Here is a 13,482-nt window from a genome sequence, read left to right on the forward strand (position 1 = left end):
CCACAGGGCTCCAGTCACAGTCCCCACCTTTCAGTCGCAGGGTCCTCCCACTGGCTGCTCCTTGGCCTGGAATGTGGCTGCCTGCTCAGAGGGGCCTTCCTGGCCCTCCAGCTACAGCGGCTGTCCCCTGCCCGGGTCTTCTGCTCCCCAGCACTCACAGCGGAAGCTAGCCGGCTCCTTGTTTACCTGTTCATGGTCTGTCTCCCCCACCCACACCCTGGTGCTCAGAATGTCAACAGGAGAGCAGGGTCATCTTAAGCCTATAAGCCTCAGTCACAGGTCACTGGTCACGGTCGCGCCCCACCCCCAACCTCCTAGGACAAAGCCTGGCCCAGAGCAGTGCTCCCTAAACAACTGTTGCCTGAAGACACACCTTGCCTGAGAAGTGATGACAGACTCTGAGTGCCAAGTACCATCTAGTGTGGGGCAGCAGGCCTGGCCAGTGCAAGCCCAACCTGGCAGGGTGTTCTCCCCTGATCCCAGGCCCAGAGGACCCGCCCCGCCCCCACACCCCGCACTCCCCACCTGGATCCTCAGTGCCCCTGAGATCAGCACAGGGTGTCGGGCAGTGCCAGCCCCTCCCACCAGGCTCCCCCCTCCCCCAGGGGGACAATGTACAAAGAGCCACTTCAGCATGGAGCTTCAGCTCCATCTCTAGCCCACAGGCCTGAGGTGGGGGAGGGGAGGGGAGGGTGTGCCCCAGCCTTCGTCTGTCCTCATGGAGCCTGCTCTAGCACAGGGCCAGGAGGGTGACAGATTCAAACTGTAGTAGGGAGAGGCTTTGTTCCAGGAGCTGCGCCTTGAGGCGTGGGGGGGATGCCCTTGCACAGCGAGGGGATGAGACACATCAAAGAACAGGGTTGGCATGCCGGGTCAGAGGGTGGTCCCCGTGGACCCAGGCAGCAGGAGTGGAGTGGCGCTCCCCCATGTGGACAGGGCACAGTTGCGAGGTGCAGCCTTGCACTCAAGAGGCTAAAGTGCCTGTCGGGTTAAGGGAGTGAGAGGAGCAGACCCGGCGGGGTCTGGGCCAAGCTGCAGGGCAGAGGCCTGGGCGCAGAGTCGGCTCCCATCCTGCCTGCGACCCTCTGCCGCAAGACAGGCCACAAAGAACTCGCTCAAATAGTGCTTCCTGAAACCTGAGCTGATAACCTGAGATGTGACCATCCACCCAGTCTCCCAGGCCAGGAGCCCGGCAGTCATCCTGAATCTGGCTTCTCGCTGACCTCGTGCTCCCCATCGCCAGGCATGTCTCTTCCATGCCCAGGTACTTGTCGTCCCACCCAGCCCCCTGTGCCACTGTCCCACGCTGCCTGCGCCACCATCCACGCTCACCTGGACAACAGCAGCAGCCTTGCCAGGGAAGGGGCTCCTGGCTTGAGTCCCACGAGCCAAGCGAAAGCCACATCTGATGCTGCCCCTCTCAGCTTCGAACACCTACTCCCAGGATAAAGTCCAAATCCTCTAGGAGGCTCCAAGTTTCTGTGTAATCTTTCACTCCGTGCCCAGGGAGGCTCAGCTGAACTGCACTTCCCCCAGGCTGAGGAAGGACTGAGCTGCCTCACCTCACACTGGGTGGTGCTGCCCAACTCTCCTGGGGCCGCAGCACAGAGCCTGATGCAAAGGAGGCGCTGACCTTGGCCTGTTGAATGAATGAATGACACCCCCCCTCCGCCCCCAAAATCCACACACCTGCACCTGCAGTCAGTGCTGCTGGGCTCTCAGAACTGGTCTGGGGTTCAAAAACGTCTAGTCCTGCCTGGGCAAGGCACACCCCGATGAGGTGGCTCATGTACAGGAACTCGACGGGTCCCCCACAATGGGAGGGAAGTGGTGGAGAGCGGAGACACGGGGAAGGACTCCAGCCTTCCAAGCGCTCTGAGCAGGATGGCTGATGGTCCGGAGGAGACCAGGCAAGGAAGGAGGGGAAACAGGAAGGGATCTCGGTTCCCACCTGGGTGCTCAGTGCCTGGCACCATGCCCGGCTGCTGCTGCCTCAAAGGATGGGCTGGAACCCTGGCTCCAATGCCCCCGCCCCCAACTCTGGAATCCTGCTCTTGTGGAGGCAGAAAAGCGGGGGCTGGTAACGCCGCCTCACAGGGATCTGGGGAAGTGACCAGGCTGCTCCTGGCCCAGATCCTACTGCTCCAGTTCTCTGGGAGCCCGAGCCAGGTCATCCACCTCCTTCAGGAGAGGTGGCCTGGAGCACGTGCCCCTGGGGAGCCTCCGTGGAGCTGGAACAATGAGCCCTTTCTCTTTTCCCTTCCCAATCCACCTCTGCCCACCCCTGACTTCGAGGGGCCGTGGCGTCCTCGGCTCAGGACTTGACCGTCTCCACTGGGGGACATTCAAGAAGCCCTCACCAAATGGCACAGGGCACCATGCAGGGCTGTAGGCACCGGGCCCCTGCTCCTTCATATGGAGCCGCCAGTCTGTTCTTGCTCCTCTGATTAGTTAGTCTTTTCCCTCTGCTAGATCCCGAGAGCATTCCTGAAAAGGGCCGCAAGTGCCCAAATGTCCCACTGAGTGTGAGAAAGAAGAGAAAGGAACAGCAGTGACCAGACCATCACCACAAGGGGACAGAGTCATTCAGGAGTCAGGTGGCCAGGGTCCAGGCCTTAGTCATGCCACTAGCTTGCCGGGAGAGCCTGAGCACCAGGTGAAGTGCTCCATCTTGTCTCACCGTCACATGACCATTTCACAGAGGGGGAAACCTCAGTTTGGAGAGGGGACGGGACTCACCCGAGGTCAGGCAGCAGCCAGCTGTGGGGAGGTCCTGGCTCAGCAGAGACCGTGTGCGGGCCAGTGCAGCTCACCAATGCTCAAGGCCTCCCCGTTCCTGCCGGACCTCAGTTTCCCCCACTGACCACCGGGGGCACAGACTGGATCTTCCAGCTTCCGGCCGACTTGAGTGTTCCAGGTTCTAGAAGGCCCACATTCTAGGTCTGCTGCTCCATCTTCCTCCTCTAAGTTCCGTGATCCCACTTCTCTGGTCTGGATCACAGGTTTCTACTTTCCAGGTGCTGTGTTCTGGTGCCTGGTCCCCAAGTTCGCCTCTAGAAAGGTCTGCAGCCTAGGCAGGTTCTCCAGCCAACATGCTTCATTTTCATTCCCTGTATTCTTTCCCAGCCCCCAGCAGTCGGGGCCCAAGGGTCACCACCTGGAGCTCCAGTTCCGTCGGCCCTCGGGGCTGCTTTAGGGCATGAAAATGGCCGGAGAGGCCTGTCCCAGGCCCCAGATCACTGGGCTGAAGGGGATACTGGAGATCATCCTCACAGCTGGGCAGGAACACCCTTCCCCGTGTCTCCAGGACCACGTTTCTGACCACCCCCAGCCCTGCCAGCCTCTGCCCCCACCAGTCGGCACTGCGACGGCCCCCAAGATAGCACTTCCTGAGGACAGAGACCTTGGGTCATGTTTCTTTGGGGTCAGAGCCTGGTACTTCCTTAGTGGGTGTCTGTTAAACACTTGCAGAATGAATTAACCAGGTGTGCCCAGAGTCCCGGCAGGATTACACACTGTCACAGCCTCAAAGACCAGAGTTCACATATGACAGAGATGCTCACGCTGTGTGTGCGTGCAGGTGATGTGCACAAAACACGTGCTCAAAAACACGGACACGTCACACCCTCAAGTCAGCAGATCTGTGCCCCTGGCATGTAGCCTGGGCCCTGGCACTTGGCTGAATAACAGCTGACCGAATGAATGGGTGCTCTGTACTGGGTACATGGGGGAGACGGAGATCGAATCCTCACCCAGGATCAAGGCTCAGCTGTGATTCCAAAGACCATTTCCACGAGGTTGAACTTGACTACATTGTAGGAGAACCCCCTGGAAAGGCACTTTGGGGCCAGAGTCGGTAAGGAAGGCAGTCAACTGTGCTACGCACCCACCTGGGCACCCGGATGGAGGTGAAGCAAATAGCCCTAGGGCCACCTCTGGCTGGGAGGGGCAGAGGTCAGCCTGGGGTTGTGGGGGGGGTGGCTTTCCAGGTGGAGGTGGGAAGGGGAGGGCCCTGAGGCCTAACCCGCACGACAGGAAGGACAGCAGAGGTTTGAATGGAATTCTGGGTGTGCTACATCCCAGTAGCCCCAGGTCTGGACTCTCGCTGACCCAAATTCCGAGAAAGAGAGACACATGGGCTAAGCTGTCTGCCCCAGGCGCGCCTGTTCTGGGGGATGGGCCCGGGGCCAGGGTCCCTCAGGGTCCCACGGGGGAGCTGGCTGTTTTCAGGGCACCTTTTCTTAGCCCTCTCTCCTTTCCATGGTAACTTCATTTTTCTGATTATAAAGGTTTCACCTACAACCTAGGAAATGTGAAAATCACAGCGAAAGAAGGCTAATATCGCCCACCATCCCCGGGGCTAACATTTTGGCCTAAGTTCTCACAGGCTTCCCCCCCACCCCCCCGCATACCTTCTTGCTGGAATGAGCTATCAATGTGCATTTCCTGCCAGCTTTAGGACAGCAAGCATTTTCTCTAAGGAGCTTTGTCCTCCACATGGGAAGACTGAGTGCAGACCTGAGCCCTGGGGACTTTGCTCTCCTGGGCTTCTTCCCATCCCCCCCAGACCTGACCTGGATCCTGCAGACAAATGCTCCAGCTGGGGACCGGTGTGGGGGAGGGGTACGGCCACATAGCCCTGGGCTCTCCTCTTACAAGCCACAAAGGGACTACCAACCACTCCCCAGGGTGCTCTAGGTCAGTCCCAAGGACCTCGGGCCTTCAACGTTCCCTCTGTGAAATGGGCATGTTTGGCTAGCTATCTGGCCTCAAGGCTCCCCAGCCTGGTCTCCTCTCTGGGCTGCAGGGACAGTCGCCTGAACTGGGCTGCACCTTACAGCTGCTTTCCCTGTCCACTCCACTGGCATCTCAGACCAGGCCCTCAAGGTTTTCAGCATCCTGTGGAGCAGCCAGATGGAAATCCTGGCAGGGCGGGTCAGCCTGGCCCTTGGGGTGGGAGTCAGGCAGGGCTTCCTGGAGGGGTCTTAAAGGATGAGCCAGCACCTTCCAGGAGAGGAGGGGAAGGCCACTGCAGACAGAGGGATAGCATCTGCAAAGGCCCAGCGGCGGGGCGGGGTGGGGGTGAGGGGGGGGTGTGTGGGGGAAGCCAGCACCTGGATTTCTAGTCTGGGAGGGGTGCTGGTGCATTTCGCCATCCCTACATGCCAGTGCCTGGAGGCAGACCACAGAGTCTGTTACATCCCCCACTGGTGGCTACAGGACCACTGCCCCTACTCAGGTATGGCCCCGAACTTCCGTGACAGCAATAACACGCCAGGCCCCACAGCAGTCCTGGACACCCCTGAGAGGGGTTTGCCTGGGGACCCTTTGGGGCCAGGCTCTGTGGTTTATTGGCTCTGACAGAGGTCATCCCGCACAGACAGAATCCCCCTGACCCATTCCCTGGACCTCTCGGCCGTGGTGGAGGAGCCTCACACCCTCTGCTCTAGTCCTTATGGCAGGTATGACCTTGGACCCGTCACCCACACCCTGTGGGCCTTGGCTCAAAGACTGAAGACTGATCTGGGCTGTTCCAAGGTCCAGATGGGACCAGAGCTGGCTCTGCCTGAACTGACCACAGGGGTCCCCAAACACCTACTATGTGCCAGAGCCCCCAACACTGCCTCTTTGTTTCTCTCTCCCGCCAGCACGGAGGCGGGATCTCTTCCCACCACTGCCCCTTACAGACACAGAAGGCCCCTGGATGCAGGTTTTCTGACGCTGGGATGTGGGCATAGGTGAAAACGTAGAACCACACCTCCAAGCCACAGCTGGAACCAACTGAGATAAGGTGTTACTGCTTCATAAACTCTAGAGTACAGACTCATTGATTTTTTTTCGCACAACGGGCAAGGCTCCGTTCTGCAGGACCCCCTCCCAGCTGTGTGACCCTACTAAGTCACCTGTCTAGGGCTCAGTTTCCATTGAACGAAATAAGGATTACATCAGCACCCCCTCCCAGGGCTCCTGAGATACTAAAATGAAATCAAGCAAGAAAGCACCAGCCCCACTCCCATCCGAGCCATAATGAGTTCGGACCATTAATATTCACGGTCCTCAGAGATGGCCCGGAAGGCACCTTCTCCATCTTTTGCCTAAACCGGCCAATCTGCACTGCTGCCGAAAGTGGCTCTCACCTGTCACACGACCCATCACCATTCATTAAGCAGTTAAGAAACAGTCATCAACTGCCTTTTGCATGTTAGGCAAGGTGCCGGCCCCCAGAGAGTGCCTGTGCGCCCAGCCTAGAAGGCCCACCTGTCATGGGCAGCCCTCCCTTGTTCCACCTTCCCCGGCCACCATCGCTCACCCACCACCATTCCCCCAGGCTGTGTGCCAGGCCCGGGCTAGCAAGAGCGGGGCCGCGATCCACCGGTCCAGAGTATTACACAAGCTCTGTGGGGTCTGTGGCCAGCTGGGACCTGTTTCCAGAAGGAAACAGCGGCAGCAGGTGCCTGGATAAAGGCAAATTGGGGCGTGGGGGGGGGGTCAGTGTGGTGTGGTGTGTGCAGAGCTGGGTTAGGGTAGCAGGGGGCAGAGGCTGAGAACACAAGTGGGGGCAGGGTCATAGGGATCTGGGTTAAGGGCAAGGGAGTCTCTTAAAGCAGCCTGAACACCACTGGGCCGGGCAGGGATTCTGGGAGTCAACAGGCCTCTGTATCCCCAGGACAACATTTTAAAATCTGGGTTTCCAGCCCCCTCTCCTGCAGTGGGATTCTGACTCACCAGGGTGTGGCAGGGCCTGGGAAATCTGTATTTTCCCCAAGCCGCCCAGGTGAGGCTACACGGGGCTTCCAGAGGCAGAGCCCCAGGACTATGGGGAAGAAGGGAGTGGCAATCAGGGCCACAAGGAGGGTGGCCTGGAGGCCAGGACACCAGTGACGTGGTTGTCTCGGGCATCCAGGCTTCAGAGACCGTTCCCTTTTGAGTGACTGAGGGGCCTATCTGAGGGGCCCCTTCAGCCTCTGGGGGTCCTACAGGCTGGATACAATCCCAGCCCCGCCACTTCCCGGCCCCCAGGCACCCTCAAACTGCCAAATGGGGAGAATAATAGTACCTGCTTCAAGGGAAGTTAGCAGGCATAGCTGGGATGATGCAGACAAAGTGCTTGGCCCAGTGCCCAGCACATAGTAAGTGCTCGATATAGCAGCAAATTATCATGACTCAGAGGTCGAGGTGGGGTAGAACAGCCTGGGAAGTCATCCATTATGGGTCTCGGTCAACCAGAATCCTGGAGACTGCCTCTGGCCACCCTCCCTCGCTCAGACCCCCATCTGGACTGCTGCTTCTGGGAAGTTCCCAGCCTGCTAGGAGAGGGCAAGTGGAGGGCAGACCCTGAGGAGGCCCCAGTGTCAGCGCAGACTCTGGCCTCCTGCCTTGGCCTTCACCCTGCCCCTGCCAGGGGATTCCTCCTTCAGCAGGAGCCAAAGTCTAGAGCCAAACCGGCTCTACATTCAGAAAGCAAAGGAGTAATTAGGGTGTGGGAATGATTCTTTCCGACTTTATTTTTCTAGATAAAATGAAAATAAGTGGGCCAACAGGGGAATTTCCACTTGGGGCGGTGCAAGAAAAAGTATTTGGGGACCCCGTTAACTTCCTGGGTTACAGGCAGGGCTGTGGGCCCATGTCAGCCCCACTCTAGACCACAGGAGGGTGGTCCACTACCCTTCTACCATGCCTGCTTTCGGCCCCGCCCGAAGCCTCACTTCCCCTTCCCTCTGGCAGGTGTGGCTAAGCAGGGTCCCTGTGACCATCCCTCCATGGTGTGAGGCTGTCCTCTGGAGCGTCCGTCTCCTCCCACAGGGATGAAAAGGGAGGAGGAATGGGTAAAAGAACAGGGATGCTCCCTGGGGCTGAAAGTCATTCACTCATTCATTTTCATTCATTCACTCATTCATTCATTCATTCATTAGAGCTCCTATAGGATAGGGAACTCACGGCCTAGTGGAACATGCCACAGCAAACACACTGAAGAAAGAGAAGTGGTGCTCTGCCCAGCCCACAGCAAGGAGCCTCCCTGCACAACGAACGGATGCTCAAGCCGAGAGGCAAAGGATGGGTGATCGTTAACAAGACAGAGCCTCCATTCCCCCATCTACAAAAGGGATTATCACGGTACCTCTATCACAGGTTGCTGTACAGATACAATGTTAGCTACTAATATTTTTATGGGCAGGCAGGGTGCACATGAGAGGGGCTGTAAGGCCAGAGGAACAGCAGAAGGGGAGAAGGGACTGTGGGATTGGGGTGGAGGAGGCTTTTGAAGGGTGACAGAGTTTCAGGGCACATAGGAAGAGGTGGGTGGAACAGACATTCAGGCAGAGGGAACAGCATAAGCAAGGGAATAGAATCTGACGTTTGAGACCCGTCTGGACCATTTCTCAGAGCTCTGTCAGGTTAATGCTTGGGATCCAGCTAGGTCCTTCTGTGCAGACAGCCCAAACCAGGCCAAGGTCAAGAGGATCCAGAGCAGAAGTGACGCAGGGTCAGAGGTACAGAGGTTCCCAGGAAGGGAGGACATCAGTCCTCCTTCCCCTCTGCCCTCCATCTCACCACAGGTTACTTATTCAGAGTGGTCTCTTGTCCTGGCCTCAGCCTGTCTGATGCCTCCCTCTCTCAGCTACAGTATGGCCTGGCAGCTCTCCAAGTCTTTGGAGCCTTCTGTCCTTATTCAACCATCATTTATTAAGCACCTACTGAATGCCTGGGTGCTAAAGCTGGCATGGACCAGCTCCCACTGCCAGATGGTGAAGCTGTTGGTAGCCTCAAATGGGCCTTGCTGGAAGATTTGCACCATGGAAACCTGCCAACGCTGTTGATCAGGTACCTTTTTCTCCCAGAGGGCCTGTTGCCAGCACACCATTGTCCCCTGCCCAAGCAACGGACACAGAAAGGCAGGCCCCCGCCTATAGGGACTCACACACAAAAGGAAGACGATAGCCTACTGGAGCAGGCTGTGTAGTCTTCCAGGAGGCAGGGGTGAACTGGGAGACCCATTCTGGAAAAGGGGGTGTAAATGCCCACTAGAAACTGAACCAAGCTGTTCAAATAGCACTAGTGAGCCTCGTTCCCATTTCAGAAGCAAGGAAACAGGCACAGAGAGGCAGAGTCACCAGTCCACGTTCACACAGTAAGAAGTGGCAGAGTTGAGATTTGAACCTGGGCCACTGGATCTGGAGTCCTTGCTTTTCACTTCTGCCCTTGACTGTCCCATGGTGCAATTATTGCAACTCCCAACCCCCCCGCCCCCCCCCCACACCCTTAAGCAGCCAGCACAGGGCTAAGCAAGACCATGGAGACCCGACTGGTTTTGCTGCCCAACTACATTCCATTCTCCTGGGGCTAAGGTCTGTGTCCTCTCTACCCGGCTGCCCATGACAGTGCCCCTCACAGGAAGATATTGTGTTTGTTGGTCTCAGTGTCTGAAGACCCTTCTGGAAGGGAGCCCTGGTCCCCCATGTGCAGGGCTAGGGCTGACTAGGAGGAAGGGGTGCATCGTGCAGCATGGAGAACAAAGAGGCTTTGGCCTTGGGGAACACAGCAGGGTCCGTTGAATGCCATGGCTAAGGTGCCCATGGGGGCACAAGGAGGACCACCCCGCCCCGGCCACCGCCCACTGCTTCTCTCTTCTTCCAGAATAGCATGAGCACACGGACTTGCAGTGCCCCCAGCCCCTGGCTTCCCTGGGTCACATCCAGCCCTCACAGGATCCTCATCGCCACCGGATAAAGTGAGCCTGGCCCACCAGCTGACATCAACGCCCCCGTTTTCCAGGTATGCAAACTGGCACAGCGGCCAAGGATTTCCCGAGGCTTTCTCAGGTGCTGGGCTCCCTACACTCATCACCTCATGCAGACCTCCCCACAACACCCTGTGGAGGAGTCTCCCCGTTTAACAGACGTGGACACTGAGACTCAGAAAGCAGACTTGCTTGGGGTAGTCCAGCCACCGGCAGATGTGGGCCAAGCAGTCCTGACCACAGCAGGGACCCTGGGCAGACTCCCAGAGGGCCTGCTGTGCCAGATGCCAGCACTGCCCGCCCCATCAGCGCCTCAGTGTCCTTGGGAGCTTGCTTGTGCCAGCTCGTTGGGATGGCCTGACACCTCACCTCCACCTGGCCCTCCTTCCCTTCGTTCACGAGGGTCATTCCCGTGCCTGACCAGCGCCCCACTTCCACAACTCTCCACCCCGACCAGGCGCTCACATCTCACAGCTTCTGCTCCAGCCATTCCCTCTACCTAGAGTGCCCTTCCCTTCAGTGCTGAGCAAGTCAACTCTTCCAGCAACTTCTCTCTCCTCCCTGGGCTGCCAGAACCTCTTCCAAACTTTACCAAGACCCTGTGCCTATCTCCTCAGCACCCGGAGGCCTGCCTGGATCTTCAGTACCTGCCCTGCCCAGGGAGGTGACCCACCAGTATCCACAGCTCCCATCAAGGCAGGTCAGGACTGGTGTCCCAGGAGTGGCAAGGAGTGCTATGGGGTTGGGGCAGTGCCAGTTCTGGGGGGCCATGGAGGGGGTCTCTCTGGGGTAGTATTCCTGCCCACAGGCCTTCTAGGGAGTCTTCCAGAGCCAGGAGAGTCACCTGACCTCCCACTACTAGGGCTGGCTGAGACCCACCTCTGCTTCTCTTGGCACCCCACCCAGCTCAGGCGCCACCGTTCCCACTTACACACAAGCTCTCCTCCCCACCCCAGCTTCCAGAACTCACTATCTGCAGATACTGATAGCGCCCTCCCCCAGCCAGGTTCCCTTCCCCACCCTGGGCAGTGCAGTGAAAAGCGCCTGAGCCTTGCTGCGCCCCGCCCCCGCCCCAACCCCAAGGAAAGGACTAGGGGTGCTCTCCCCACGCCCCTCCGCCTGGTCCCCACAAGCAGCCCCATTCCCAGCCTCCGCACCCGCCCTGTTCCGGAACCGCTCCGGAGGCTTGGGTGGTGGGGGGCACAGCGCACAAAGCGCCTTTTGAGTCCCGCGCCTCGGGGACGCCCCCCGCCCAGGCCTAGGGAGGGGATCTAAGGCATGAGGCTTTGCCCTCTGGGGCCTGGGAAAGTTCCTGGGGCCAGCCAGGTTGGGGGAGGGGGCGTCAGAGCCCAGTAGTCTCCCTGGAATCCCGTCCCCACTTCCCTGTCTCGACGCCCACAACCCCCGGTCCCGGGGCTCCCACTCCCACCCCTAGAGTCACGCTCAGGAGGGAGGGGGCTGTGGGAGCCCTGATGGCTTGGCGGGGTGGGTGTTGGGCCCGGAGCGCTGAGATGGAAGCACAGGGCCATGAGTGCCTGGATGGAAGGGCTGCGGCGGGGGTCCCCCGGGACGCCAGGGTCAACTCACCCATCTCTAGTCTGGTCTCAGCAGCCGAGGCAGAAGCGGCGGGGGCAGCGGCGACTCCGCAGCCCCCAGGGCCCCCGGCAGAGAGATGCTGGCATCTGCCACCGCCTCTTGCCCCATCTCAGTCTCTGGTGGCGGCTGCGTCTGGCGCCCTGCATCGCGGGCGTCGCGGCCCCGGGCTGGCCCCTATCCCCGTCACACGCCCCCACCTCCACCCCTTCCCGCGGTCCAGGCACGGCCGCCTGGCTGCACCCCGGGACGCGGCGTGGGGAAGGGGCCCCCCGGGAGGCGAGCGTGGGGCGAGAAGGGTGCCCCGGCAAGACCCGAGCACTGCGAGCAGAGGTGCTGGCTCTCGCTGGGTTCCGCCGCTTGCCCCCCCCCTCACTGGAGCCCCCTCCCCTCCGTTCGCTGCACTGCGCTGGGCCTGGGTGGGGGCGCGTCGGAGCCGAGTAGTCTCCCTGGCATCCCGCCCCCACCTCCCTGTCTCGAAGCGCCCAACCCTAGGGCCTGGGACTCCCGCTCCCGCTCCCGTACCTGGGGTCACTCTCAGGGAGGGAGGGGGCTGTGGGAGCCCTGACGGCGTGGGGTGGGGGTTGTGCCGGGAGCACGGAGATGGAGGCGGAGGGCCAGGAGTGCGTGGATGGAGGGGCTGCAGCGCGGGTCCCCCGGGACGCCAGGGTCAACTCACCCATCTCCAGCCTGGTCTCAGCAGTGGAGGCAGTGGCGGCCGCGGCGGCGGCGGCGGCATCGTTGGCTCCGCGGCCCCGGAGCCCCAGGCTGGGAGATGCTGGCTTCCGCCGCAGCCTCTCGCCCCATCCCGGGATCCGGTGGCGGCTGCAGCGGGCTCCAGGCTTCCCGGGCATCGCCGGGCCCGGTCCCTATCCCCGCCTCACGCCCCCACCTCCACCCCTTCCCGCGGTCCGGGCACGGCCGCCTGGCTGCACCCCGGGCTGCGGCGCGGGGGAGGGGCCCCCCGGAAGCGCGCGTGGGGCGGGAAGTGTGCCGAGGTGACACCGGAGCGTAGCGAGCAAGGTGCTGGCTCCCGCTGGGTTCCGCGGCCTGGGCCCCCGCCCCACCCCCTACTCCCCACCGGAGCCCCCTCCCCTTCGTTCGCTGCGCCGCGCTGGGCGTGCGGGGGTGGGCGTCGGAGCTGTGGGTACCGTTGACAGTTAGGCCTCTGTGCGCACGCGCAGTGACTGCCTCTTCTGAAGTGCGCAAGCGCGCTTGTGTTTGGCGGTATTGCTTGCGGCGGGTTGCTGAGAAGTGGCAGCTACCCAAACGCGGATCCTCACTGCTGGGGTGTTGTGGCCAGGCGGGTTTGGCCTATCTCCGGCGCTAGTGTTGGGCTCGGGAGGTAGTGGAAAGGGAGGGCGGGGTGAAGTCTCTGTGGAGCCCGCAGGCTTCGCAATGAAGAGGGTTTCGGGGTTCGGGAGGGAGAAAGGCCCGTCGCCCTTGGGCTCTGCTTCTGGCTTGCCGAGGCAGGGCGGGGGCGTTGGGCAGAAGAATAATAGAATTGACAACTCACTGCTGGGTTACCACGTCCCAGACAGAGATCTCAGAAAGATCCACAAGGCTGCCTGCGTGGGCAACGTAGCGCAAGTGCAGCAGATTCTGTTCTTGGGGGAAAATGGCGTGGATGATAGAGACAAGATGAACAGGTAATAGGGGCTTGGAGGCTGGCAGGGAGGAGGCGGGACGGACCTGGGAGAAGAGCACACCTGGCCTAGCTCTACCTGTGCGTCCGAGCCCTCCCTCGGGGATCTGGCTTCTCTTCCCTCCTGAGGTCCTGCTGCCCCTCGGTCGTGGGAACCCTACGTGGTCTAGCACCCAGGCCGACAGCGTGAGCGGCAAAAACAAAATCTTCAGCTGCCCTGGCACGTACACGTTAATTCCTGAATAGATCACTTGACTCTCAAGTTTGACGTGATTTACCCACATTTCAATAGTAATACACACGAAATTAAGTGTCGGCAACATGTTGTTTTTAATGGACTCATTTTCATACCATAATGCCATACATAGAAAAGTGCGTAATGGGAGAAATAATTCCTGTAATCAACTTCTGGGCTAGAAATTCTTGGGACAGAATCCAGTATCCAGTTTATGTCTGTGTACACTTAGGTATGTGTGCTATTTACTGAGGGACCTTGGAAGGACCT

The 13,482-nt window shown here is 59.9% G+C and overlaps 1 protein-coding gene across 6 annotated transcripts in view; it reads left to right on the forward strand.

Annotated features, from left to right (window-relative positions):
• LOC131490564 (ankyrin repeat domain-containing protein 26-like) overlaps nt 1–13,482 on the forward strand; it is a 246,121-nt gene that overhangs the window by 118,710 nt on the left and 113,929 nt on the right. Inside the window, exon 1 of one of the 6 annotated variants that reach the window (XM_058693074.1) lies at nt 12,539–12,981. The exons of 4 other annotated variants lie outside the window; for them this stretch is intronic. In XM_058693074.1, coding sequence (XP_058549057.1) covers nt 12,731–12,981 — 251 coding nt within the window. In that variant the 5' untranslated portion in view covers nt 12,539–12,730. Of the gene's footprint in view, nt 1–12,538; nt 12,982–13,482 lie in introns of those variants that run through there. One more of the 6 variants, XM_058693069.1, reaches the window with a different exon arrangement.

The sequence above is a fragment of the Neofelis nebulosa genome, chromosome 11 (assembly GCF_028018385.1).
Source record: "Neofelis nebulosa isolate mNeoNeb1 chromosome 11, mNeoNeb1.pri, whole genome shotgun sequence".
Lineage (NCBI taxonomy): Eukaryota > Metazoa > Chordata > Mammalia > Carnivora > Felidae > Neofelis > Neofelis nebulosa.